This window comes from Entelurus aequoreus, linkage group LG05 (genome assembly GCF_033978785.1).
Source record: "Entelurus aequoreus isolate RoL-2023_Sb linkage group LG05, RoL_Eaeq_v1.1, whole genome shotgun sequence".
Lineage (NCBI taxonomy): Eukaryota > Metazoa > Chordata > Actinopteri > Syngnathiformes > Syngnathidae > Entelurus > Entelurus aequoreus.
In genome coordinates, this window is record NC_084735.1 from 6,082,413 (window position 1) to 6,109,852 (window position 27,440).

The window sequence follows — 27,440 nt, forward strand, 5'->3', positions numbered from 1 at the left end:
ATAAAAATAAAAAAGATTTAATAAAAGCTCAACGACAAAAAAAAAGAAAAAAGAAATAAAATGAAGTCGATGGCTCTCGAGAGCCATAATGGCGGACTCGTGACATCACGTAGTTGGCTATAATTGACTGATGAAGTCATGTTGACTATTATAAATTAACGTTTATAAAAATAAAAAAGATTTAATAAAAGCTCCTCGACAAAAAAACAATAAAATGAAGTCGCTGGCTCATAATGGCGGACTGGTGACGTCACGTAGTTGGCTATAATTGACTGATGAAGTCATGTTGACTATTATAAATTAACGTTTATAAAAATAAAAAATATTTAATAAAAGCTCCTCGAAAAAAAAGCGATTAAAAAAATAAAATGAAGTCGCTGGCTCTAGAGCAGTGGTCCCCAACCACCGGGCCACGGCCCGGTACCGGTCCGATTGGTACCGGGCCGCACAAGAATAAAAAAAAAACAAAAAACAAAAAACAAAAACAAAAAAAACATTTTTTTTTATTTTTTATGAAATCAACATAAAAAACACAATATATATATTCTATATCAATATAGATCAATACAGCCTGCAGGGATACAGTCCGTAAGCACACATGATTGTATTTATTTATGTAAAAAAAATGAAAAAAAAAAAAAAAATGTCAAAGCTACAAAAAGGTTGGGGACCACTGCTCTAGAGCCATAATGGCGGACTCGTGACGTCACGTAGTTGGCTATAATTGACTGATGAAGTCATGTTGAATATTATAAATTAAGGTTTATAAAAATAAAAAAGATTTGATAAAAGCTCCTCAACAAAAAATAAATTAATTAAAAAATAAAATGAAGTCGCTGGCTCTCGAGAGCCATAATGGCGGACTGGTGACGTCACGTAGTTGGCTATAATGGACTGATGAAGTCATGTTGAATATTATAAATTAAGGTTTATAAAAATAAAAAAGATTTAATAAAAGCTCAACGACAAAAAAAAGAAAAAAGAAATAAAATGAAGTCGATGGCTCTCGAGAGCCATAATGGCGGACTCGTGACATCACGTAGTTGGCTATAATTGACTGATGAAGTCATGTTGACTATTATAAATTAACGTTTATAAAAATAAAAAATATTTAATAAAAGCTCCTCGACAAAAAAAACGATTAAAAAAATAAAATGAAGTCGCTGGCTCTCGAGAGCCATAATGGCGGACTGGTGACGTCACGTAGTTGGCTATAATTGACTGATGAAGTCATGTTGACTATTATAAATTAACGTTTATAAAAATAAAAAATATTTAATAAAATCTCGACAAAAAAACTATTAAAAAAATAAAATGAAGTCGCTGGCTCTACAGAGCCATAATGGCGGACTCGTGACGTCACGTAGTTGGCTATAATTGACTGATGAAGTCATGTTGAATATTATAAATTAACGTTTATAAAAATAAAAAAGATTTAATAAAAGCTCCTCGACAAAAAAACAATAAAATGAAGTCGCTGGCTCATAATGGCGGACTCGTGACGTCACGTAGTTGGCTATAATTGACTGATGAAGTCATGTTGACTATTATAAATTAACGTTTATAAAAATAAAAAATATTTAATAAAAGCTCCTCGACAAAAAAACGATTAAAAAAATAAAATGAAGTCGCTGGCTCTAGAGAGCCATAATGGCGGACTCGTGACGTCACGTAGTTGGCTTTAATTGACTGATGAAGTCATGTTGAAAATTATAAATTAAGGTTTATAAAAATAAAAAAGATTTAATAAAAGCTCCTCGACAAAAAAAATAAAAAATGAAGTTGCTGGCTCTGGAAAGCCATAACGAAGGTGGAGCGCAATATTAATTTGTATCAATTCTTTTTCCTAACAAACAAAGTTTTTGTGACTTCCTCAGCAATAAATTAGGACACTTTTCCACATGGTACGTTTTTATGTGAAGCCAAGAACAGTGAGGAATGCAATTTCACTCTACAGGAATATGTACAAAGCCAAACAAACCTACACAGTCCAAAAGTACCTCGTCTATACACACCAAAGCACGTTGCACTTCTATGTACACACCTTTCGCTGCCCGTGACAAAGTGACATGGCCACAGCAGGCTCAAACTCAAATGAAACCATGACAAACCCCCAGGGTAGTTTGTTCTAGTTGTTAAAATGATGCTACAGCAGCCGGTAGACGGATAAATAAATAAGTTAGCATGCCAATTCTTCACAGCATGTGATTCCAGCGTCCGGCTACTTCATTAAAACTTCAAAATGGGGAGCAGCTTTGCCCCATACTTCAATAATAACTCATTGAAAGGTGAAGGAAGGAAACACAGTACAGAAGCGTTCACTTCACGCCAAGGACCAAGCAAGAAAAAAAAGGAATGGATGTCAACACGGCCATTCCATTTAGAATATAGTGGTACACCTAATATTTACAACTTATTCCTCACTTGACGGGTGAGGAGAATCATCATTAGTGCCGTTTCCATGGTTACCATGCAGTTAGTGGGCTGGCGAGGGACAGATGCATGGAGTGAAATGACCGCCAAGAGTCCACAGTGTTTTACTGGCGCCCAACCATTCGCAAGTAAGTACGTTTTTACTCATTTAAAAAAAAAATGATTCGCAAGCAAAAAAAAACAATTTTCTGCAAGTAAAAAAAGTATTTTCTTCAAGTTCAAACTCTTGGCAGTAATATTCCAAAGCACCTGTAAGTACACTCTACAACCACAGGGGGCGCTGCAAAGAAGCAGCAGCATAATGGGCAGTGAAATGGCGGACAAAGGAGAAAGTAAACAATCTCAACCTGTAAGTTAACACTATGCCCTCCTTGTTTGATATTTATTAATGCCTGCATATTGTGTTGCTATGCTGTTGTGGTCAGCTGGAAGAAACAGTAGCTGTGACTCAGCAGCACCACCTGTGGTTGTGGAGTGTAATTGCAGGTGCAAGTGTGAGCATCGCACAGGGCTGCCCAAAGTTTTAACTTGCAGAAAATAGTTTTTATACTTGCAAATAATTGTTTTTATACTTGCAAACTGTTTTCTTTTACTTTTGGACAATAGTTTTTATATTTGCAAATAGTTTTTTTACTTGCAGAAAATTGTTTTTTATACTTGCAAACTGTTTCGGACAATTGTTTTTAATACTTTCGGATCATTTTTTTTATACTTGCCAATAGTTTTTTTTAATTGGACAAAATTGTTTATACACTTGTGAATTGTTTTCTTTTACTTTTGGACAATAGTTTTTTTTACTTACAAACTGTTTTTTTAAATTTTTTATAAACTTTCAGACAACTGTTCCAATACTTTCGGATTTTTTTTTATACTTGCCAATATTTTTTTTTATTTTTTTTATTTTTTTAATTGGACATAATTGTTTTTATACTTGGGAATTTTTTTAAACTTTCGGACAATTATTTTTATACTTGCAAAGAATTTTTTTAATTTGCAGAAACATATTTTTATACTTGCCAATCATTTTTTTACTTAGAGAAAACAGTTTATACTTGCGAATCATTTTTTTTAATTGGACAAAATAGTTTTTATACTTGCAAAGTTGTATTTACTTGCAAGAAATACTTTTTATACTTGCGGATTTTTAAAAAAACATTTTTTAATTGGACAAAATTGTTTTTATACTTGCAAATCACTTTTTTTATTTGCAGAAACATTTTTTTATTCTTGCCAATCATTTTTTTTTACTTGGAGAAAACTGTTTTTATACTTGCGAATCATTTTTTTAATTGGAGAAAATAGTTTTTATACCTGCAAAGTTTTTCTACTTGCAAAAAATGGTTTTTATACCTGCGAACTGTTTTTCTTACTTGCAGAAACATTTTTTTATACATGCAAATCTTTTTGTTTTTACTTCGAGAAAATAGTTTTTATACTTGAAAATCATTTTTTAAATGAAGAAAATAGTTTTTATACTTGCAAAGTTGTTTTTACTTGCAAGAAATTGTTTTCATACTTGTGAACAATTTTTAAATTGAAGGAAAAAAAAAAGTATACTTGCGCATGATTTTTTTTACTTGCAGAAAATAGTTTTTATACTTGTGAATCATTTTTTTAATTGAAGAAAATTGTTCTTATACTTACAAATCGTTTTTTTAATTGAAGAACATTTCTTTTATACTTCAGAATCCTTTTTGTACTTGCATAAAAGAGTTGTTTTAAGTGAATAAAAGACTTGCATGTGGGGAATACTCGGAGCTTGTATCTGCGAGCCAAGTTGTCAGTATCAGCGTCTACCTCGCCTGCCAAAACAAGAGCGGGACAAAGTTAAGCTTCACGCCAAACTGTTCCGTGTTAGTAGAGGTTTTAAAGTGAGAGGGAAGATGACAGAATGAGCGTGAGGTCACGTGATGGCGTGCAGCAGCATCAGTCGCGGGAGCGGCCCACGATGGCCAGGATGTAGAGGAAGATGTTGATGATGTCCGTGTAGAGGTTGAGGGCAGCAAAGACGTACTCCTCGGGGCTGAGGGACAACTTCTTGTTGCCCAGCAGCAGCTGAGTGTCCACGGCCAGGAACTGCAGACAGGAAGACAATGTCAGCGTGAGTGAGAAGGCCAGAGGGCGCCCACGGTAGTTTGAGGAACTCACGCAGGTGAACAGGAGCGCCCCCAGGGAGGCGTAGACGATGTGCAGGATCCTGTGGCGGATGAACATGCACAGGATGCCGAAGAGCAGGAGCACGATCAGGCACACAAACAGCACGCCTTGACAGGAAGTGAAGTCATATTTGCTCTGTGGACAACAAGGACAACTGTCACCACATGTCTCAACCAGGTGACAGGAAGTGATGTCATATTTGCTCTGTGGACAACAAGGACAACTGTCACCACATGTCTCAACCAGGTGACAGGAAGTGAAGTCATATTTGCTCTGTGGAAAACTATCACCACATGTCTCAACCAGGTGACAGGAAGTGATGTCATATTTGCTCTGTGGACAACAGGGACAACTGTCACCACATGTCTCAACCAGGTGACAGGAAGTGAAGTCATATTTGCTCTGTGGACAACTGTCACCACATGTCTCAACCAGGTGACAGGAAGTGATGTCATATTTGCTCTGTGGACAACAAGGACAACTGTCACCACTGAGGACATGTCGCAACCAGGTGACAGGAAGTGAAGTCATATTTGATCCAGGAGGACATGTCACTCCTCCTCTAGACGACCCCCTGGGGGGTTGGCAGTGCCATGCCAAGGGGGGCACAATTTTTTCTTTCTAAAATTGCTACATTACAATCATTTTGTCAATGTCCACACATTTAGCATTCTACACCAAAAATCTTCTATTTATTATTATTATTATATATGTGAATGTCCAAGCACTCACCTCAGAAAAATAATCAATTTATTATTATTATTATCGTTATTATTATATATGTGAATGTCCAAGCACTCACATATGTAACATTCTACCTCAGAAAAATAATCAATTTATTATTATTAGTAGTATTATCATCGTTATTATTATATATGTGAATGTCCAAGCATTCACATATGTAACATTCTACCTCGGAAAAATAATCAATTTATTATTATTATTGTTATTATTATATATGTGAATGTCCAAGCATTCACATATGTAACATTCTACCTCGGAAAAATAATCAATTTATTATTATTATTGTTATTATTATATATGTGAATGTCCAAGCATTCACATATGTAACATTCTACCTCAGAAAAATAATCAATTTATCATTATTATTATTATATATGTAATGTCCAAGCAATCACACATTTAACATTCTACACCAAAAAAATAATAAATGTATTATTATTATTATAACATTTAACATTCTACACCAAAAATCATCTATTTATTATTATTAATATTATTATATGTGTGGATGTCCAAACATTTACATATTTAACATTGTACACCAAAAATCGTCCATTTATTATTATTATGATTATTATTATATATGTGAATGTCCAAACATTCACACATTTAACATTCTACACCAAAAAAATAATATATTCATTATTATTGTTATTACATATGTGAATGTCCAAGCATTCACATATATAACATTCTACACCAAAAAAATAATCAATTGATTATTATTATTATTAAATGTGTGAATGTCCAAACATTCACATATTTTTTAACATTCTACACCAAAAATTATTTATTATTATTATTATTATTTGAAATGTCTAAACATTCACACATTTAACATTCTACACTAAAAAAATAATATAATCATTATTATTGTTATTATATATGTGAATGTCCAAGCATTCACATATATAACATTCTCCACCAAAAAAATAATCAATTTATTATTATTATTATATATGTGAATGTCCAAGCATTCACTTTTATAACATTGTACCTAAAAAAAATCATCAATTTATTATTATTATTATTATTATATATGTGAATGTCCAAGCATTCACATATAACATTCTACACCAAAAAAATCATTTATGTATTATATTATTATGATTATTATCATATGTGTGAATGTCCAAACATTCACATGAATAACATTCTACCTAAAAAAAATCATCAATTTATTATTATTATTATTAAATGTGTGAATGTCCAAACATTTACATAAATAACATTCTACCTAAAAAAAAATCATCAATTTATTATTATTATTATATATGTGAATGTCCAACCATTAACATATACAACATTCTACACCAAAAAAATTCTCAATTTATTATTGTTATTATTAGATGTGTGAATGTCCAAACATTCACATATTTTTTAACACTCTACACCAAAAATTATTTTGTACTATTATTATTTGAAATGTCTAAACATTCACACATTTAACATTCTACACTAAAAAAATAATATATTCATTATTATTGTTATTATATATGTGAATGTCCAAGCATTCACATGTATAACATTCTCCACCAAAAAAATAATCAATTTATTATTATTATTATATATGTGAATGTCCAAGCATTCACTTTTATAACATTGTACCTAAAAAAAATCATCAATTTATTATTATTATTATTATATATGTGAATGTCCAAGCATTCACATATAACATTCTACACCAAAAAAATCATATACCGGTATGTATTATATTATTATTATGATTATTAGTATTATTATATGTGTGAATGTCCAAACATTCACATAAATAACATTCTACCTCAAAAAAATCATCAATTTATTATTATTATTATTAAATGTGTGAATGTCCAAACATTCACATAAATAACATTCTACCTCAAAAAAATCATCAATTTATTATTATTATTATATATGTGAATGTCCAACCATTCACATATACAACATTCTACACCAAAAAAAATCATCAATTTATTATTGTTATTATTAGATGTGTGAATGTCCAAACATTCACATATTTATTAACATTCTACACCAATAATGATTTATTATTATTATTTGAATGTCCAAACATTCACATAAATAACATTCTACCTCAAAAAAATCATCAATTTATTATTATTATTATATATGTGAATGTCCAACCATTCACATATACAACATTCTACACCAAAAAAAATCATCAATTTATTATTGTTATTAGATGTGTGAATGTCCAAACATTCACATATTTATTAACATTCTACACCAATAATGATTTATTATTATTATTTGAATGTCCAAACATTCACCCATTTAACATTCTGCACCAAAAATGATGTATTATTATTAGAATGTCGAAACATTCACACATTTAATATTCTACACCAAAAATGATTTTTTTATTAATTATTATTATTATTAGAATGTCCAAACATTCACACATTAAATATTCTATACCGAAAATGATTATTTTATTAATTATTATTATTATTAGAATGTCCAAACATTCACACATTTAATATTCTACACCAAAAATGATTTTTTATTAATTATTATTATTATTACAATGTCCAAACATTCACACATTTAATATTCTACACCAAAAAAAGTATCCATTTATAATTATTATTCCACCCTGGACAATCCAACTACCAGGTTCAAAAAATTCCAGGAATTCCCAGTTTTCCCAAGCCCTATGTTCTCCTCTTCCTGACTAGTTTTCACAGTCCACATAGTTTGTGAGCATTCTAACTAGAACATTCCTGTGAGTTGGGACTACAACTCACCCTGGACATTCAAGCCAGCCTGGTTCCGAATATGTCCTGATTACCCAGAATTACCAGGAATTTCGGCCCATTGAAAATGAACGGTCAGTATAAAAACTTCTCCATATGCCACATTTCCCACCTGATTAGAACCCTTCCACCATCCACACACTCCACTCACCTTGGACAATCAAACTACCAAGTTCAAAAAAATTCCAGGAATTCCCGGTTTTCCAAAGCCCTATTTTCACCTCTTCCTGAATAGTTTTCAAAGTCCACATCGTTTTTGACCATTCTAACTTCAAATGGTCATCTAGGACAATTGTGCTAGTAACAAGATTTTCAAACATTCCCAGTTTTCCTAAAAATCCCAAATTTCCAGGAAATTCCTCACAGGTCTACAATGCCCTAAATTTTGCGCCATATTTTAACCCAATTCCGACCTTTCAAACATCCACACACAAAATACTCTTCACATTTATCAAACACGAAACATGTTTTCCCTTTCCCCAAATTCCTGGAATTTTCTGCCCATTGACAATGAATGGTCAGTATACAAACTTCTTCCTATGTCAAATTTCGATTGGAACCGTTCCAACATCCACACACTCCACTCACCCTGGACATTCAAGCCAGCATGTTTCCCTGTTCCGAATATTCCCTGATTACCAGGAATTTCGGCCCATTGACAACGAATGGTCAGTATATAAACTTCTTCATATGCCACATTTCGATTGGAACCGTTCCAACATCCACACACTCTACTTACCCTGGACATTCCAGCCAGCATGTTTCCCTGTTCCGAATATTCCCTGATTACCAGGAATTTCGGCCCATTGACAACGAATGGTCAGTATATAAACTTCTTCATATGCCACATTTCGATTGGAACCGTTCCAACATCCACACACTCCACTCACCCTGGGTATTCCAGCCGGCACGTTTCCCGGTTCCGAATATTCCCTGATTACCAGGAATTACCAGGAATTTCAGCCCATTGAAAATGAACGGTCAGTATAAAAACTTCTCCATATGCCACATTTCTGGAGCGATTGGAAGCATTTCAACATCCACACACTCCACTCACCTTGGACAATGCAACCAGCGAGTTATTCATTCCCACACAAAAACTGTAGTGAAGTGCTGGGTCAGACCTGTAGCGAGAAGAGGACCACGGTGAAGCAGACCACGGCGGTGATGCCCACGGCCATGATGACGGTGTCCGTGTCATAGAAGCTGGCGATCATGCCCACCATGTAGGACAGGCTCAGGGTCAGGATGGACTGTGGAAGAGCAGAAGAGCAGAGTCTAGGTCCTGCTGGACTGACCCGGGTTTTTGGTCATACCAGTGCCACCAGGTTCCAGGGGTGCTTGCGGCGGAAGTCCCCGCAGCAGCTGAGCACGATGAGCGCCACCAAGAAGACCACGTAGGAGATGTAGTAGGTCCAGGGGTTCCTGCGCACAAAGACCTTGGCCTCGTCCACGAAGGTGAAGATGGCCACGAAGGAGAAGGTGACCATCAGCTGCACGGTCAGAACCAGGAACACCTGCTGGGCAACAAGAGGGTGAGGAGGAGCTTCCCTGGCGTCTCAGCTCCTTCGCTAACTGACTTTGCGGATGAAGGCCTGTCGGATGCTCTTGTCCTCGAAGCCGGAGTTGGTGAAGTCCTCGTTGTCGTAGTAGGTTGGAGGCACGTCGCCGTGGTAACCAGGGCTGCCCCCAGGTGCTGAGGACAACAGGAGTATTTAGAGAGTGCAACGGAGGTGTCGTCCATCTTGCCGCTCACCAGAGGGGTCTCCGGGAAAGCCTGGCTGCCCGGGTCCTTGGTAGGGCCCCTGCGGGTAGGGCCCCTGCGGGTAGGGCATCTGGGGGTAAGGCATCTGAGGATAGGGGCCGGGGGGGCCAAAGCCCGCCTGGGGGAACCCCGGCTGCCCGTAGCCAGCTGCCGGCGGGTACGGTCCTCCGGGGCCCTGGCTGTAGTTGGGCGGGGGCATGCCGAAGCCCGGCTGTGGGGGTCCGTACACGTTGCTGTGGATGGGATGTGTCTCCCCCATGACAGGGTAGCCACTCTTGTCCTGGGACATGGTTCACACGCTCGCTGGACCACCTAGGAGGGCAACACAGACCACCGTCACACTTCAATGGATGTGTCTTCTGCATCTTTCAGCTCTTTTCTGCCCACGTCTGGCCCCTCGCCTGGGCCCTGGCCTGTCCCCTCGCCTGGGCCCTGGCCTGGCCCTTCTGGCAACTTTTGGACCTGCCTCAGCACCGCCTTTTGGCCATGGCCATGTTTGCACCAGAGCCCGCCGTTAGAGACCAGGGGCCGTACTTATCAAGCTTCTTAGAGTGCCATTTTACACTTAAGTCCTGAGAATTTGCGAAATTTAGTCCTACTCTCAAACTTAAGAATAAAAGCTTTTTATCAACGTTCTTAAGACTAAGAATCACTCCTACTCTCCACGATATTTAAGAGACCTTCAGAGGTGTCTTAAGTGGTTAGGAGTTGCCAGCAGGGGATGGCACTGAGGCGAGAGAGACGTGCGCGAACGTTCAGGGAACGGAACAATGTTTGGTTTTTTTTTATGACGAGCAGCTGATCCAACGGTATCGTTTAGACAGAGCGGATATTATTTTTGTCACAGATTTAATACTTTTCGATTCCTTGTTGATTTCTGCATGTGTCTGCAGTGGGCTAGTATATGTAGAGCCACCCACACCAGTTTCAAATTAGTTGCCTAATTAATGAATTGGAAAGAAAATGTTATGACAGTAGCGTATGTGTGTGGCCGTGAGGTGAGTGACGTCAGTGAGTGTGTGGGCGATAGAAGAGAGGGAGCGGTAGCGTGAGTGCCGGCGGGGACTAGTTTGTTTTGTATTATTTTGTAGTTTATTGTCAAAATATACACTCCCACTGTCCAATTAAATATTTCCAAGATATTTCTTTATTCTTAGATAACGGATTCCCTTCCGTGATTGGTCATTTCTATGGACACAGAAATGACGTCACCTAAAATTCTGTTTACGGCACATAGTAATGTCGTAATTCAGCTCTGAGTGTGACACTTAAGATTCAGTCCTACACTTCGCTGAAAGTGTGAGTAAGACGCTTGATAACTAACTTTTAAGTGCAGCTTTCAGTGAAGAATTTATTTACTCTTAAGTCAACTCTTAGCAGACTTCTTAGGAGTAATTCTAAGAAGCTTGATAAGTACGGCCCCAGGACTTCGGTCTCCCTGGACACTTGGCGCCATCTTGGAAGAACGCTAACATTTTATGCTCGCTCTTTAGCTAACTTTGTATGTTTAAACCTAAAAATCATGACTTGTGATACTTGGCGCCATCATGGAAATATGATAACATCTTTTATTAGCATGCTAACAATTCATGCTAGCTTTTAGTTTATTTTGTATGCTTACAACTAAAAATGGTGCATCTTAACACTTTGCACCTACTTAAAAGCATGCTAACTTGTCTTATGTCGGCATACTAACTTTAGCATGCTATTTTTTTTTGCTAGGTGTTTAGCAAATGTTTATTGAAATAAAAAATGTTGTATTTTGATACTCTGCGCCATCTTGGAAGTATGCTAACATCGTTTATATTACCATAACATTTTATGCTTGCTTTTTAGCAAATGATGTATGTTTACATCTAAAAAATTGTGTATTTTATTACTTAACACTATCTTAGAAGTACACTAATTTGTCCTACATCATGTTCACGTTAGCATGCTAACGCTGTATGCTAGCCTTTTAGCTAAATGTGTACATTAAATGTAAAAAAAATGGATTTTGATGCTTGGCGCCATGTTGAAAGTATGCTAACGTCTTTTATATTACCGCACCAACATTTTATTCTATCTTTTTAGCTAATTTTGTATGATTACACCTAAAAATCATGGATTTGGATACTTGGGATAAACAAAAGTATCTTCCTGGTCTCACAACTACACGAGTTACACAAAGAAGAAGGTCCTTGTGACAAAGCAGCTGAATTAGTGGTGCGCGGCATCACAAGTGACTTACACAAGAGTGAGCAAGCAAAAAGCATGTTATAACAAACTAACACACGTGACACAAGATCTCCATCCAGTCCAAAGTCCACAAAAAGTTTTACAGTCAAATATCATCTAGTGACTGGAAGTGCGTGTCAACATTTTCCAAATGTCTGCTCATGGCAAAAGTAAGAAACTTTCACACACAAAGTTTTACAAGAGTAGGATCAAATGAGATCACAGGTCGTAAAATAATCATCATTCATCATTTCACCATATGTGTACACTAACTAGGGTTGTCTCCATACCAATATTTTGGTACCGGTACTAACATGTATTTTGGTACTTTTCTAAATCAAGGGGACCACAAAAAATGTCATTATTGTCTTTATTGTAACAAAAAATGTTAGTGTACATGAAACATATGTTTATTATTGTAATTTAGTCCTTAAATAAAATAGTGAACATACTAGACAACTTGTCTTTTAGTAGTAAGTAAACAAACAAAGACTCCTAATTAGTCTATGCAGTAACATATTGTGTCATTTATACACCTATTATTTTGTACACATTATTAAGGACAAACTGTATAAAATGGATTATTAATCTACTTGTTCCTTTACTGTTTATATCTGCTTATTTTCTGTTTTAACATGTTCTATCTACACTTCTGTTCAAATGTATTAATCACTTATTCTTCTCTTGTGGTATTTTTTTTTGTCATAAAAAACTACTAACATGTGTGCTTACGGACTGTATACCTGCAGACTGTATGTGGCTTTTAATTTTTTGCGGCTCCAGACAGATTTGTTTTTGTATCTTTGGTCCAATATGGCCCTTTCAACATTTTGGGTTGCCGACCCCTGACCTAGTCTCTACCGTGAATGTGATGAATAATAATATTTGCTATTTTACGGTAATGCATACTTGCCAACCCTCCCGTTTTTAGCGGGAGAATCCCGGTATTCAGCGCCTCTCCCGACAACCTCCCGGTATTCGGCCGGAGCTGGAGGCCACGCCCCCTCCAGCTCAATGCGGACCTGAGACTGAGTGGGGACAGCCTGTTCTCACGCCCGCTTTCCCACAATATAAACAGCTTGCCTAACGAATTCAAACGAACGGAAACAAGAATTTCAGTTCATCCAGGACAGTTCGAAGGGGAAGGTGTATGTTGCCTGTAAATATGTAGAACAGACTTCTCCATTGAACACGGTGGCCGAAATGATATACTCATCATGAACGGAGAAGTTGAACAGGACAATACTGCCATCTAATGGATAGCCACCGGAACACTGAAATTCAAGTATTTCTTTTATGTAAATAAAATAAATATATATATATATATATATATATATATATATATATATATATATATATATATATATATATATATATATATATATATATATATATATATATATATGAAATATATATGAAATACTCGAGTTGGTGAATTCTAGCTGTAAATATTATGCCTATACTGGCTCACTTGCACTGGCTTCCTGTGCACCTAAGATGCGACTTTAAGGTTTTACTACTTACGTATAAAATACTACACGGTCGAGCTCCTGCCTATCTTGCCGATTGTATTGTACCATATGTCCCGGCAAGAAATCTGCGTTCAAAGAACTCTGGCTTATTAGTGATTCCCAGAGCCCAAAAAAAGTCTGCAGGCTATAGAGCGTTTTCTATTCGGGCTCCAATACTATGGAATGCCCTCCCGGTAAAAGTTAGAGATGCTACCTCAGTAGAAGCATTTAAGTCTCATCTTAAAACTCATTTGTATACTCTAGCCTTTAAATAGACCCCCCTTTTTAGACCAGTTGATCTGCCGTTTCTTTTCTTTTCTCCTCTGCTCCCCTCTCCCTTATGGAGGGGGAGTTGCACAGGTCCGGTGGCCACGGATGAAGTGCTGGTTGTCCAGAGTCGGGACCCGGGGTGGACCGCTAGCCTGTGCATCGGTTGGGGACATCTCTACGCTGCTGACCCGTCTCCGCTCGGGATGGTTCCTGCTGGCCCCACTATGGACTGGACTTTCGCTGATGTGTTGGATCCGCTGTGGACTGGACTTTCACAATATTATGTCCAGACCCACTCGACATCCATTGCTTTCGGTCTCCCCTGGGGGGGGGGGGGGGGGGGGTACCCACATATGCGGTCCTCTCCAAGGTTTCTCATAGTCATTCACATTGACGTCCCACTGGGGTGAGTTTTCCTTGCCCGTATGTGGGCTCTGTACAGAGGATGTCGTTGTGGCTTGTACAGCCCTTTGAGACACTTGTGATTTAGGGCTATATAAATAAATATTGATTGATTGATTGAAATAACCACGCCCCAACCCCCCCACCCCCGACCAAGCCCCCCCCACCCACCCCCTACCCCCCACTAGTGATGGGATCGGCAGTTCTTTTGACTGTACTGAATCACTAGAATCAGTTCCTTAAATTGATTCGTTCAAAAAATTTGTTCACCGAATCACCCCACCCCCCCAAAAACAAAAAATTGGGGGGGCGTGCATAGTACAGACAGTACAGTGCAGACATTCGCGCACTGCGTAGGGACTCGCGTTAATCTAACAACAACAACAGTTGCCGTAGAAGGGATAATAATAATAATAATAATAATAATAATAATAATAATATGAATCAGAATTGATCCCCAAGGAGAAATTTATTTTTGTTACAATAACTGTGTAAAAAATAGCCTATGTATGTGTACATACATTAGTTATTATTTTTATTTTAAATCTTCTCAAAACAGTTTTCATGTGGCTTGCTTTCATGGGATCAGCAGTTCTTTTGACAGTACGAATCACTAGAATCAGTGACTGACAGCGCCACACTGTGGCCGCAGTTCAGTACGTGTACCGAATCACTTCTGCAGTTCTTTTGACTGTACGAATCACTAGAATCAGTGACTGACAGCGCCACACTGTGGCCGCAGTTCAGTACGTGTACCGAATCACTTCTGCAGTTCTTTTGACAGTACGAATCACTAGAATCAGTGACTGACAGCGCCACACTGTGGCCGCAGTTCAGTACGTGTACCGAGTCACTTCTGCAGCAGCAGTACAGTTTAATTGCAAATCAGCATTATTATAATGATGATAATAGCTACTAAACAACAACAGTTGCAGTAGAATGGATAATAATACTAATAATAATATGAATCAGAATTGATCCCCAAGGAGAAATTTATTTTTGTTACAATAACTGTGTAAATAATAGCCTATGTATGTGTACATACATTAGTTATTATTTTTATTTTAAATCTTCTCAAAACAGCCTGCCCAACACGTTACCCTCCGCCCCTCCCCCTCGCGTCGCTGCTGCTCAGCCTGCACGGATTTTCTTTTAACTTTATGTGTTGAGATAATGGGGACGTGTGTTTAGCCGTTAGCTTGGCGAATGAATGGAGAACGGATGCCAACGGCATGAAACATATCCCCGCGACGGGGGGGAGAATCACTCGCGGCATTGGGGCAAGCAGAGCAGAGAGCGTTGTCGTTCACTGAGTGATTCATGTCCTTAATCCGCGGTGAACGAATCGTTCGCTCAGTCCCTCCCCCCGCCCTCTCATTGGCTGCGTCGTTCGCCGACGTCGAGGGTTCAGTGAGTCACAGAATGCGCCAGTTCCACTCATGCCGGCATGGTCGCGGCGGAGCTCAACTGAACTGAGAAAGGAACTAATCAGTTCATGGAGTGATTCGGTTCAGTACGTTCACTCAAAAGATTTGTTCTTTCGAACGAATCGTTCGCGAACGACACAACACTACCCCCCACCTCCCGATATGGGTGAGGGCGGACCTACGTCACTTCCGCCTACCAATCCCCGAGCAACCGGGAATTCGTTGAAAACAAAGCAGCTCACAGCGAACACAGCATTGACAGAAAAAAGCATTTAACGAGCGCCGTGGCTTGGAAGTCGGCGTTGAATCCTTCATTTACGCATTTTTACTTATTCGCATATCGTGTGAAAAAACGAAAATGTATTATTTTGCGTCAGACTCGTCTCAGTGAACTTTAAAGCTTCTCAGGCTTAGCTTAGCTCGCTAGTTAGCTTAGCCTGCGCGCTACTAAGAAAGAGACGCGGAAGTTATCAACAACAAGATCAAGTGTTAGTGTATAAAATATTGAGAGATTTGAGGGCTACATGTATTGTTTAAGTACAACTGTTCTTCGCCAGGTGTTCTTTGGCCGCCCTGGCTTACCTTTTCCCGGTGGTGTCCATCTTAACGCTGCCTTTGGTATCCTCTCGTTGTCCGGTTTTCGAAAATAGCTAGCTAGGCTATAGACTATATAGTATATACCGCATGTTATTTTTGTACAACAACAACTTCAGCTGTTGAACGTTATAAGGTACAAATTCAACAAGTACAACATTAGCACGGACGGTATAGCCAAGTTGTGGTTAAGAAGGTAGATTTTTGTTCCATATATTTACCAGAAACGAAGTGATCCGAACACACGACCCGGGACTTTGGGGGACTCCAGTGAGAATCGTCCTCGTTTTCCCGGTGTAAAGCTGCGAGCCATTTGTCTCGTCTCTGTGGGCTTTTATCGCGCTTTGGCAGAACAAAATACAACCTTTGTTTTCCCTGTTTCCAGTTGTGGTTAGCACAACCAAAAACAACACCGTTTTTCGGCATTTTGGAGGCAGAATGACGGGTTTAACCAGCGTAGGTCGACAGGTTAAAGAGTAATGGCAACGGTTTGTTTTCAACGCCAGTCTGGTTGCTATGGCTCGAAGAACCCGTATGTAGCTCAGTTGCCCGGATGTCGGCCCTCACCCATTTATTGACATTGCATTATTGTTCCTGTTGTTGAAGAGTGACAAGTATTTGTGTTCGTTTAGCGGCAATGTTAGCCGGTCAAACACATCAATGGCGGCCTTCTGCATCACGCACAACCGAAACCGAAACGTAGCTGCCGGTATTCCAAAATGCGACACATTCGAGTGAGGTCAGAGGTCACACAGACGCGCTAAATGACGTCATGTATTACTTGATGTAGTGTTAGCCGAGCAGCGGCTAGCTAGCATGGTTAGCTTGCGGTGTTGACGGCAGACGGGCTCATGTTGGCTGACGTAACACCCCCGCGTTAGCCCCGAGAGTGATAAAGGTGTCATGTTATTCCATAAAGTAGCGTGTGAAAGAGCAGAATAGCGTGTTTATAGTAAGAAGCAGCAGCTAGTTGCTTGCTAGCTAGCGGCCCTCGGGAACATGAAGACGTCAGCGAAGGTGCTGCCAAATAGTGCGACTCACCTTATTTCACTCTTATTTTCCCTCACGACGTCACCTTATTTCACTCTTGTGTTCTCTCACGACGTCCACTCGGTGTTCGACGTTCCCTCCTCTGCGCGTCTGTTGGCTGCCGAGCCTCCAAGTGGGTCAGGCGATGACGTCACTGACGGCGCGTTCACGTAACTTGCGGGGATCTCTTGGCGTGCGCTGTGACGTCATGGCACGCGACCACGCGCTTTCCTGTATTCTTTTGGAATACATTTATTTATTTATGTATTTATTTAAATAAGCACATTACCCGGGGTGGTTGAATCCATAATGTTCTCCATGCGAGTCACGCGGTTTGTTATCAAACTGCGAGACATTTAAAAAAAAAAAAAAAAAAGGGTCACATGACAAAAATGGTCATTTACATAATGATGTTGTTTAACTTTTAGTTTTTCATGTATTGCTCCAAAACATGCTTTTATTACCCTTTACAGCCTGAACCACTGAATAATTCACTCAAAACAAAAAATAAAAAAATTATATATATATATATATATATATATATATATATATATATATATATATATATATATATATATATATATATATATATATACTAAGTAAAAAAGAGCAAAAAAGCTAAGTTTTATAATAATAACATACTTAGTCACCTATAACATTATATATCAATATATATCAATACAGTCTGCAAGGGATACAGTCCGTAAGCACACATGCTTGTATTTTTTTATGACAAAAAAAAACATAACCCCCACCCCCGGTCCGTGGGAGAAATTTTCAAGCGTTGACGCAGTTACAAAAAGGTTGGGGACCACTGACCTATAACACAACATTTTGTCCTGAAATATATTAAATATGTTTTTAAATGTCGCTCCCATACTTGACTTGGGTGGAAAAAGTTTAGACACCCCTGACATAAAATATTAGAAGCTCTCAAAATAAAAATATACTCAAATATAAACAAAGTTGAGTTCATTTAAAAAACAAAATACTTACTTAGGAATTAATTTGAACAATTAATCAACAATAATAAAAACTTATTAACTATGTAACTGAACATAAATATTGTCTTACAGGCAGAATGTTTGACACTAGGTTTTATGGAAACACATTTATTTTAATTTTATTCTATTCTTATGTGGAGAAAAAAAATAAATTTTTTTTAAAAAAGAGTAAAAATGTAAGAAAAAAAGAGGAAAAGCGCAAAATTTTAAAACCAATAATAATAATATACTTAGTCACCTATAACACAACATTTTGTCCTGAAATATATTAAATATGTTTTTAGATGTCGCTCCCATACTTGACTTGGGTGGAAAAAGTTTAGACACCCTTGACATAAAATATTAGAAGCTCTCAAAATAAAAATATACTGAAATATAAACAAAGTTGAGTTCATTTAAAAAATAAAATACTTACTTAGGAATTCATTTGAACAATTACAACAATAATAAAAACTTATCAACTATGTAACTGAACATAAATATTCTCTTACAGGCAGAATGTTTGACACTAGGTTTTATGGAAACACATTTATTTTAATTTTATTCTATTCTTATGTGGAGAAAAAAAAAAAAAAAGAGGAAAAATGTAAGAAAAAAAGACAGCAAAAAAGCTCAATTTTAAAACTAATTCATAATAATTAATATACTTAATGACCTATAACACAACATTTTGTCCTGAAATATATTAAATATGTTTTTAGATGTCGCTCCCATACTTGACTTGGGTGGAAAAAGTTTAGACACCCTTGACATAAAATATTAGCTCTCAAAATAAAAATATACTCAAATATGAACAAAGTTGAGTTCATTTAAAAAATAAAATACTTACTTAGGAATTAATTTGAACAATTACAACAATAATAAAAACTTATCAACTATGTAACTGAACATAAATATTCTCTTACAGGCAGAATGTTTGACACTAGGTTTTATGGAAACACATTTATTTTAATTTTATTCTATTCTTATGTGGAGAAAAAAAAAAAAAAAAAGAGTAAAAATGTAAGAAAAAAAGAGGAAAAGCGCAAAATTTTAAAACCAATTAATAATAATAATATACTTAGTCAGCTATAACACAACATTTTGTCCTGAAATATATTAAATATGTTTTTAGATGTCGCTCCCATACTTGACTTGGGTGGAAAAAGTTTAGACACCCCTGACATAAAATATCAGAAGCTCTCAAAATAAAAATATACTCAAATATAAACAAAGTTGAGTTCATTTAAAAAACAAAACACTTACTTAGGAATTAATTTGAACAATTACAACAATAAACACTTATTAACTATGTAACTGAACATAAATATTCTCTTACAGACAGAATGTTTAACACTAGGTTTTATGGAAACACATTTATTTTAATTTTATTCTATTCTTATGTGGAGAAAAAAAAAAAAAAAAAAGAGTAAAAATGTAAGAAAAAAAGAGGAAAAGTGCAAAATTTTAAAACAAATTAATAATAATAATATACTTAGTCACCTATAACACAACATTTTGTCCTGAAATATATTAAATATGTTTTTAAATGTCGCTCCCATACTTGACTTGGGTGGAAAAAGTTTAGACACCCCTGACATAAAATATTAGAAGCTCTCAAAATAAAAATATACTCAAATATAAACAAAGTTGAGTTCATTTAAAAAATAAAATACTAACTTAATACAAATAATTTGAACAATTACAACAATAATAAACATGTATTATAACAAATATTCTTATAGGCAGAATTTTTGACACTAGGTTTTTCAGCAACATTTTTATTCTATTCTTACGTGGGGGAAACAAAGACAGTTGCAATGTAGGAAAAAAGGAGCAAAAAATAAAAAATAAAAAAGGTATATCATGAGAAAAAGTTGTAATGTCCTAATAATGAATAATATACTTAGTCACTTACAGTATATGTTGGGAGGAAGTTTGAAGCAAGGCAAGATAGTTTGGATTGCACATTTTGGGGACATGTGTAGTCTACAAAGTCAAAGCTTTATTACTCTTCTCATGCAGGAGAACCACAACAAGCAGTCCCAGGACCGGGACACACGTGCAATAGAAGGAGAAGTACAAACTGAGACCAAGGGCGGTTCAGGACTTGACGGCTGTATCTCTGGACTTGTAGATCACTCTCCTGCTCTTCAGTTCTCGCACCACACCTGCAAGACACAAGATGACCATGACTCAGGGGGGCCACGTTTGTGTTTGTTGGACCTAGTGACTCTTGGTCAGGTCATCCCTAGTCTCATTCAACTGTATTTACTTCTACTTCAAACACTTTTTTATCACAGTCCTTGGAACATGTGTCATGGCTGTCTTCCAACTGACTTCACATAAACTACAACCTAACACAAACTGATCAAGAAGTCCTTGGTACCGAGAACCAAGAAGAATCAAGAAGTCCTTGGTACTGAAAACCAAGAAGAATCAAGAAGTCCTTGGTACTGAGAACCAAGAAGAATCAAGAAGTCCTTGTTACTGAGAACCAAGAAGAATCAAGAAGTCCTTGGTACTGAGAACCAAGAAGAATCAAGAAGTCCTTGGTACTGAGAACCAAGAAGAATCAAGAAGTCCTTGGAACTGAGAACCAAGAAGAATCAAGAAGTCCTTGGTACTGAGAACCAAGAAGAATCAAGAAGTCCTTGGAACTGAGAACTTGTGTTGTCAGTCACTATCTGTGTGCACACGGACACATTCATCCCACTAAAAGTCTAACCAGATTAAAACTCCTTCATGTAAACACCACATTGTGAATATTCTGACCCCGTCACACAGTGTGATCTAGATGTGTGGTTTATGTTGAAAGTCACTGGGTTTGTAGACCATGAAACTCTTATTCTGACATTACGTTCTAAAGTATAACGTTGTGAATCTCCGTTTGTCCAAAATAGTCGTCTGTGTTGTCTGTTACCAAGTCTGCCATGACTACATCACACTCCAGTTTGATTACGGAAGTAGGAACACATGTTGCCAGAAGTCAGACATGCATTGCTATGGAAACAAATCATTGCGCAGAAAAAAACAGTCCTGGAAATGATTTAAATGACCAAAATACAGTAAATATTGAACATATTACATATTGTTATGAAGGTGTCTGTTACTACATTATATATATATATACTTGCAGTGTGTATATTGAACATATTACATATTGTTATGAAGGTGTCTGTTACTACATTATATATATATACTTGCAGTGTGTATATTGAACATATTACATATTGTTATGAAGGTGTCTGTTACTACATTATATATATACTTGCAGTGTGTATATTGAACATATTACATATTGTTATGAAGGTGTCTGTTACTACATTATATATATACTTGCAGTGTGTATATTGAACATATTACATATTGTTATGAAGGTGTCTGTTACTACATTATATATATATATATACTTGCAGTGTGTATATTGTACATATTACATATTGTTATGAAGGTGTCTGTTACTACATTATATATATACTTGCAGTGTGTATATTGAACATATTACATATTGTTATGAAGGTGTCTGTTACTACATTATATATATACTTGCAGTGTGTATATTGAACATATTACATATTGTTATGAAGGTGTCTGTTACTACATTATATATATACTTGCAGTGTGTATATTGTACATATTACATATTGTTATGAAGGGGTCTGTTACTACATTATATATATATACTTGCAGTGTGTATAATGTACATATTGTTATGAAGGTGTCTGTTACTACATTATATATATACTTGCAGTGTGTATATTGAACATATTACATATTGTTATGAAGGTGTCTGTTACTACATTATATATATATATATATATATATATATATATATATATATATATATATATATATATATATATATACTTGCAGTGTGTATATTGTACATATTACATATTGTTATGAAGGTGTCTGTTACTACATTATATATATATACTTGCAGTGTGTATATTGTACATATTGTTATGAAGGTGTCTGTTACTACATTATATATATACTTGCAGTGTGTATATTGAACATATTACATATTGTTATGAAGGTGTCTGTTACTACATTATATATATATATATATACTTGCAGTGTGTATATTGTACATATTACATATTGTTATGAAGGTGTCTGTTACTACATTATATATATACTTGCAGTGTGTATATTGAACATATTACATATTGTTATGAAGGTGTCTGTTACTACATTATATATATATATATACTTGCAGTGTGTATATTGTACATATTACATATTGTTATGAAGGTGTCTGTTACTACATTATATATATACTTGCAGTGTGTATATTGAACATATTACATATTGTTATGAAGGTGTCTGTTACTACATTATATATATACTTGCAGTGTGTATATTGTACATATTACATATTGTTATGAAGGTGTCTGTTACTACATTATATATATATATATATACTTGCAGTGTGTATATTGTACATATTACATATTGTTATGAAGGTGTCTGTTACTACATTATATATATACTTGCAGTGTGTATATTGTACATATTACATATTGTTATGAAGGTGTCTGTTACTACATTATATATATACTTGCAGTGTGTATATTGAACATATTACATATTGTTATGAAGGTGTCTGTTACTACATTATATATATACTTGCAGTGTGTATATTGTACATATTACATATTGTTATGAAGGGGTCTGTTACTACATTATATATATACTTGCAGTGTGTATAATGTACATATTGTTATGAAGGTGTCTGTTACTACATTATATATATACTTGCAGTGTGTATATTGAACATATTACATATTGTTAAGGGGTCTGTTACTACATTATATATATACTTGCAGTGTGTATAATGTACATATTGTTATGAAGGTGTCTGTTACTACATTATATATATACTTGCAGTGTGTATATTGAACATATTACATATTGTTATGAAGGTGTCTGTTACTACATTATATATATATATATACTTGCAGCGTGTATATTGTACATATTACATATTGTTATGAAGGTGTCTGTTACTACATCATATATATACTTGCAGTGTGTATATTGTACATATTACATATTGTTATGAAGGTGTCTGTTACTACATTATATATATACTTGCAGTGTGTATTTTGAACATATTACATATCGTTATGAAGGTGTCTGTTACTACATTATATATATACTTGCAGTGTGTATTATGTACATATTACATATTGTTATGAAGGTGTCTGTTACTACATTATATATATACTTGCAGTGTGTATGTTGTACATATTGTTATGAAGGTGTCTGTTACTACATTATATATATACTTGCAGTGTGTATATTGAACATATTACATATTGTTATGAAGGTGTCTGTTACTACATTATATATATACTTGCAGTGTGTATATTGTACATATTACATATTGTTATGAAGGTGTCTGTTACTACATTATATATATACTTGCAGTGTGTATATTGTACATATTACATATTGTTATGAAGGTGTCTGTTACTACATTATATATATACTTGCAGTGTCTATATTGTACATATTGTTATGAAGGTGTCTGTTACTACATTATATATACTTGCAGTGTGTATATTGTACATATTACATATTGTTATGAAGGTGTCTGTTACTACATTATATATATACTTGCAGTGTGTATATTGTACATATTACATATTGTTATGAAGGTGTCTGTTACTACATTATACATATACTTGCAGTGTCTATATTGTACATATTGTTATGAAGGTGTCTGTTACTACATTATATATACTTGCAGTGTGTATATTGTACATATTGTTATGAAGGTGTCAGTTAAAAAACAAAAAAAAGACACGTGACTCTCATAATGATTGTGAACCATAGGCAACTTTCCAAAATAAGTGCAGTTCCCCTTTAAGCCGAGGACACCTGACATTCCAGACTATGGAATGACTTCCACCAGTTCCTCTGTGAGCTTGACTGTGTTGACGCTTTTTAAAAAAAATGAAGACTTTGCTGTTCAGAAAAGCTTTTGGTTAATAGCTTTTTATCCACTTTTAAAAATCATTTTAATAATGTTGCCCCGGTTGTTTTGATTGAATTGTTGTTTTAAATCCCATGTTTATGACTGTAAACATGGAAATGCACGGTAGTTTACATGCAGGTAGTCTAGAGTGTAAACATGGAAATGCATGGTAGTTTACATGCAGGTAGTCTAGAGTGTAAACATGGAAATGCATGGTAGTTTACATGCAGGTAGTCTAGAGTGTAAACATGGAAATGCATGGTAGTTTCCCTAGTTGTAGTCTAGAGTGTAAACATGGAATTGCATGGTAGTTTCCCTAGTTCTAGTCTGTAGTGTAAACATGGAAATGCATGGTAGTTTCCCTAGTTGTAGTCTGTAGTGTAAACATGGAAATGCATGGTAGTTTCCCTAGTTCTAGTCTGTAGTGTAAACATGGAAATGCATGGTAGTTTACCTGGATGTAGTCTAGAGTGTAAACATGGAAATGCATGGTAGTTTCCCTAGTTGTAGTCTGTAGTGTAAACATGGAAATGCATGGTAGTTTACCTGGATGTAGTCTAGAGTGTAAACGTGGAAATGCATGGTAGTTTACCTGGATGTAGTCAAGAGTGTAAACATGGAAATGCATGGTAGTTTACCTGGATGTAGTCTAGAGTGTAAACATGAAAATGTATGGTAGTTTACCTGGATGTAGTCAAGAGTGTAAACATGGAAATGCATGGTAGTTTACCTGGATGTAGTCTAGAGTGTAAACATGAAAATGCATGGTAGTTTCCCTAGTTCTAGTTTGTAGTGTAAACATGGAAATGCATGGTAGTTTCCCTAGTTGTAGTCTGTAGTGTAAACATGGAAATGCATGGTAGTTTACCTGGATGTAGTCTAGAGTGTAAACATGAAAATGCATGGTAGTTTACCTGGATGTAGTCTAGAGTGTAAACATGGAAATGCATGGTAGTTTACCTGGATGTAGTCAAGAGTGTAAACATGGAAATGCATGGTAGTTTACCTGGATGTAGTCTAGAGTGTAAACATGAAAATGTATGGTAGTTTACCTGGATGTAGTCAAGAGTGTAAACATGGAAATGCATGGTAGTTTACCTGGATGTAGTCTAGAGTGTAAACATGAAAATGCATGGTAGTTTCCCTAGTTCTAGTTTGTAGTGTAAACATGGAAATGCATGGTAGTTTCCCTAGTTGTAGTCTGTAGTGTAAACATGGAAATGCATGGTAGTTTACCTGGATGTAGTCTAGAGTGTAAACATGAAAATGCATGGTAGTTTACCTGGATGTAGTCTAGAGTGTAAACATGGAAATGCATGGTAGTTTCCCTAGTTGTAGTCTGTAGTGTAAACATGGAAATGCATGGTAGTTTACCTGGATGTAGTCTAGAGTGTAAACATGAAAATGCATGGTAGTTTACCTGGATGTAGTCTAGAGTGTAAACATGGAAATGCATGGTAGTTTCCCTAGTTGTAGTCTGTAGTGTAAACATGGAAATGCATGGTAGTTTACCTGGAGGTAGTCTAGAGTGTAAACATGAAAATGCATGGTAGTTTACCTGGAGGTAGTCTAGAGTGTAAACATGAAAATGCATGGTAGTTTACCTGGATGTAGTCTAGAGTGTAAACATGAAAATGTATGGTAGTTTACCTGGATGTAGTCTAGAGTGTAAACATGAAAATGCATGGTAGTTTCCCTAGTTCTAGTTTGTAGTGTAAACATGGAAATGCATGGTAGTTTCCCTAGTTGTAGTCTGTAGTGTAAACATGGAAATGCATGGTAGTTTACCTGGAGGTAGTCTAGAGTGTAAACATGGAAATGCATGGTAGTTTACCTGGAGGTAGTCTGCCAGTGACTGACACTGCGTACACTCCTGGCTCAAAGTTGCCTGCAGGAAAGAAGATACAATCAAAGTGTGCACTGAATGGCGTTTCGGTGACTTAAGGCTTGCTTCATGTTGGGAAGGAGCTGGTCAACAGTGACATGTGAGGCCTCGCTACCAGGTCTGTACCACAAAACCACCAATGTATTTCTTGTAAAGTGTAGACAAAGGAGTACGGAAGCTAGACAAATAATATGCCAAAAAGCAACCACTTTCATGTGGTATTGGACAGAAAGGAGGAACTTTTTTTCTCCTCCATTTGAAAATGCGGACGTTATCATCACTACTGTCTGATTCCTATCAAGGCAAGTCATCAGAACCAGGTAATACACCAACTTATATTCTTGTCTTCGTGAAAGAAAGGAATCTATATGTGTTAAACATGCTTGTATTATCATTAAACACCTTTAACTTGTTAACAATATTAACTATGTGTGTTAAACATGCTTGTATTATCTTTAAACCCCTTTAACTTGTTAACAATATTAACTATATGTGTTAAACATGCTTGTATTATCATTAAACTCCTTTAACTTGTTAACAATATTAACTATATGTGTTAAACATGCTTGTATTATCATTAAACACCTTAAATTTATTAACAATATTAACTATATGTGTTAAACATTCTTGTATTATCATTAAACACCTTTAACTTCTTAACAATATTAACTATATGTGTTAAACATGCTTGCATTATCTTTAAACACCTTTAACTTTTTAACAATATTAACTATATGTGTTAAACATGCCTGCATTATCTTTAAACACATTTAACTTGTTAACAATATTAACTATATGTGTTAAACATGCTTGTATTAACATTAAACACCTTAAATGTATTAATAATATTAACTATATGTGTTAAACATGCTTGTATTATCATTAAACACCTTTAACTTCTTAACAATATCAACTATATGTGTTAAACATGCTTGCATTATCTTTAAACACCTTTAACTTGTTAACAATATTTACTATGTGTGTTAAACATGCTTGTATTATCTTTAAACACCTTTAACTTGTTAACAATATTAACTATATGTGTTAAACATGCTTGTATTATCATTAAACACCTTTAACTTCTTAACAATATTAACTATATGTGTTAAACATGCTTGCATTATCTTTAAACACCTTTAACTTGTTAACAATATTAACTATATGTGTTAAACATGCTTGTATTATCATTAAACACCTTAAATTTATTAATAATATTAACTATATGTGTTAAACATTCTTGTATTATCATTAAACACCTTTAACTTGTTAACAATA

At 35.7% G+C, this 27,440-nt stretch overlaps 2 protein-coding genes across 2 annotated transcripts in view; both read right to left on the reverse strand.

The window, feature by feature from the left end:
- Positions 1 to 1,893: 1,893 nt before the first annotated feature.
- On the reverse strand, positions 1,894 to 17,549 carry LOC133650076 (protein lifeguard 1-like). Its single transcript, XM_062046887.1, has 7 exons — positions 17,321 to 17,549; positions 9,850 to 10,170; positions 9,674 to 9,789; positions 9,410 to 9,610; positions 9,218 to 9,346; positions 4,582 to 4,725; positions 1,894 to 4,509 (listed from the first exon to the last, which is right to left on the reverse strand). Exons 2-7 carry the CDS (start codon positions 10,145 to 10,147, stop codon positions 4,360 to 4,362), a joined length of 1,038 nt encoding a protein of 345 aa, XP_061902871.1. The 5' UTR covers positions 10,148 to 10,170; positions 17,321 to 17,549; the 3' UTR covers positions 1,894 to 4,359.
- Positions 17,550 to 20,276: 2,727 nt separating this feature from the next.
- The window catches only part of LOC133650094 (transcription elongation factor SPT4), a 9,268-nt gene continuing 2,104 nt past the window's right edge, over positions 20,277 to 27,440 (reverse strand). Inside the window, exons 4-5 of the mRNA XM_062046919.1 lie at positions 26,115 to 26,168; positions 20,277 to 20,462 (exon numbers count right to left, since the gene is read on the reverse strand). Coding sequence (XP_061902903.1) covers positions 20,395 to 20,462; positions 26,115 to 26,168 — 122 coding nt within the window. The 3' untranslated portion in view covers positions 20,277 to 20,394. The remainder of the gene's footprint in view (positions 20,463 to 26,114; positions 26,169 to 27,440) is intronic.

Coding starts and splice junctions, on each gene's coding strand:
- LOC133650076 (XM_062046887.1), bottom strand. CDS start 10,147: ATGTCCCAGGACAAGAGTGGCTACCCTGTCATGGGGGAGACACATCCC. Junction 9,790..9,849: donor CTTTCCCGGAGACCCCTCTG/GTGAGCGGCAAG, acceptor TGTTGTCCTCAG/CACCTGGGGGCAGCCCTGGT. Junction 9,347..9,409: donor CCTGGAACCTGGTGGCACTG/GTATGACCAAAA, acceptor GCTCTTCCACAG/TCCATCCTGACCCTGAGCCT.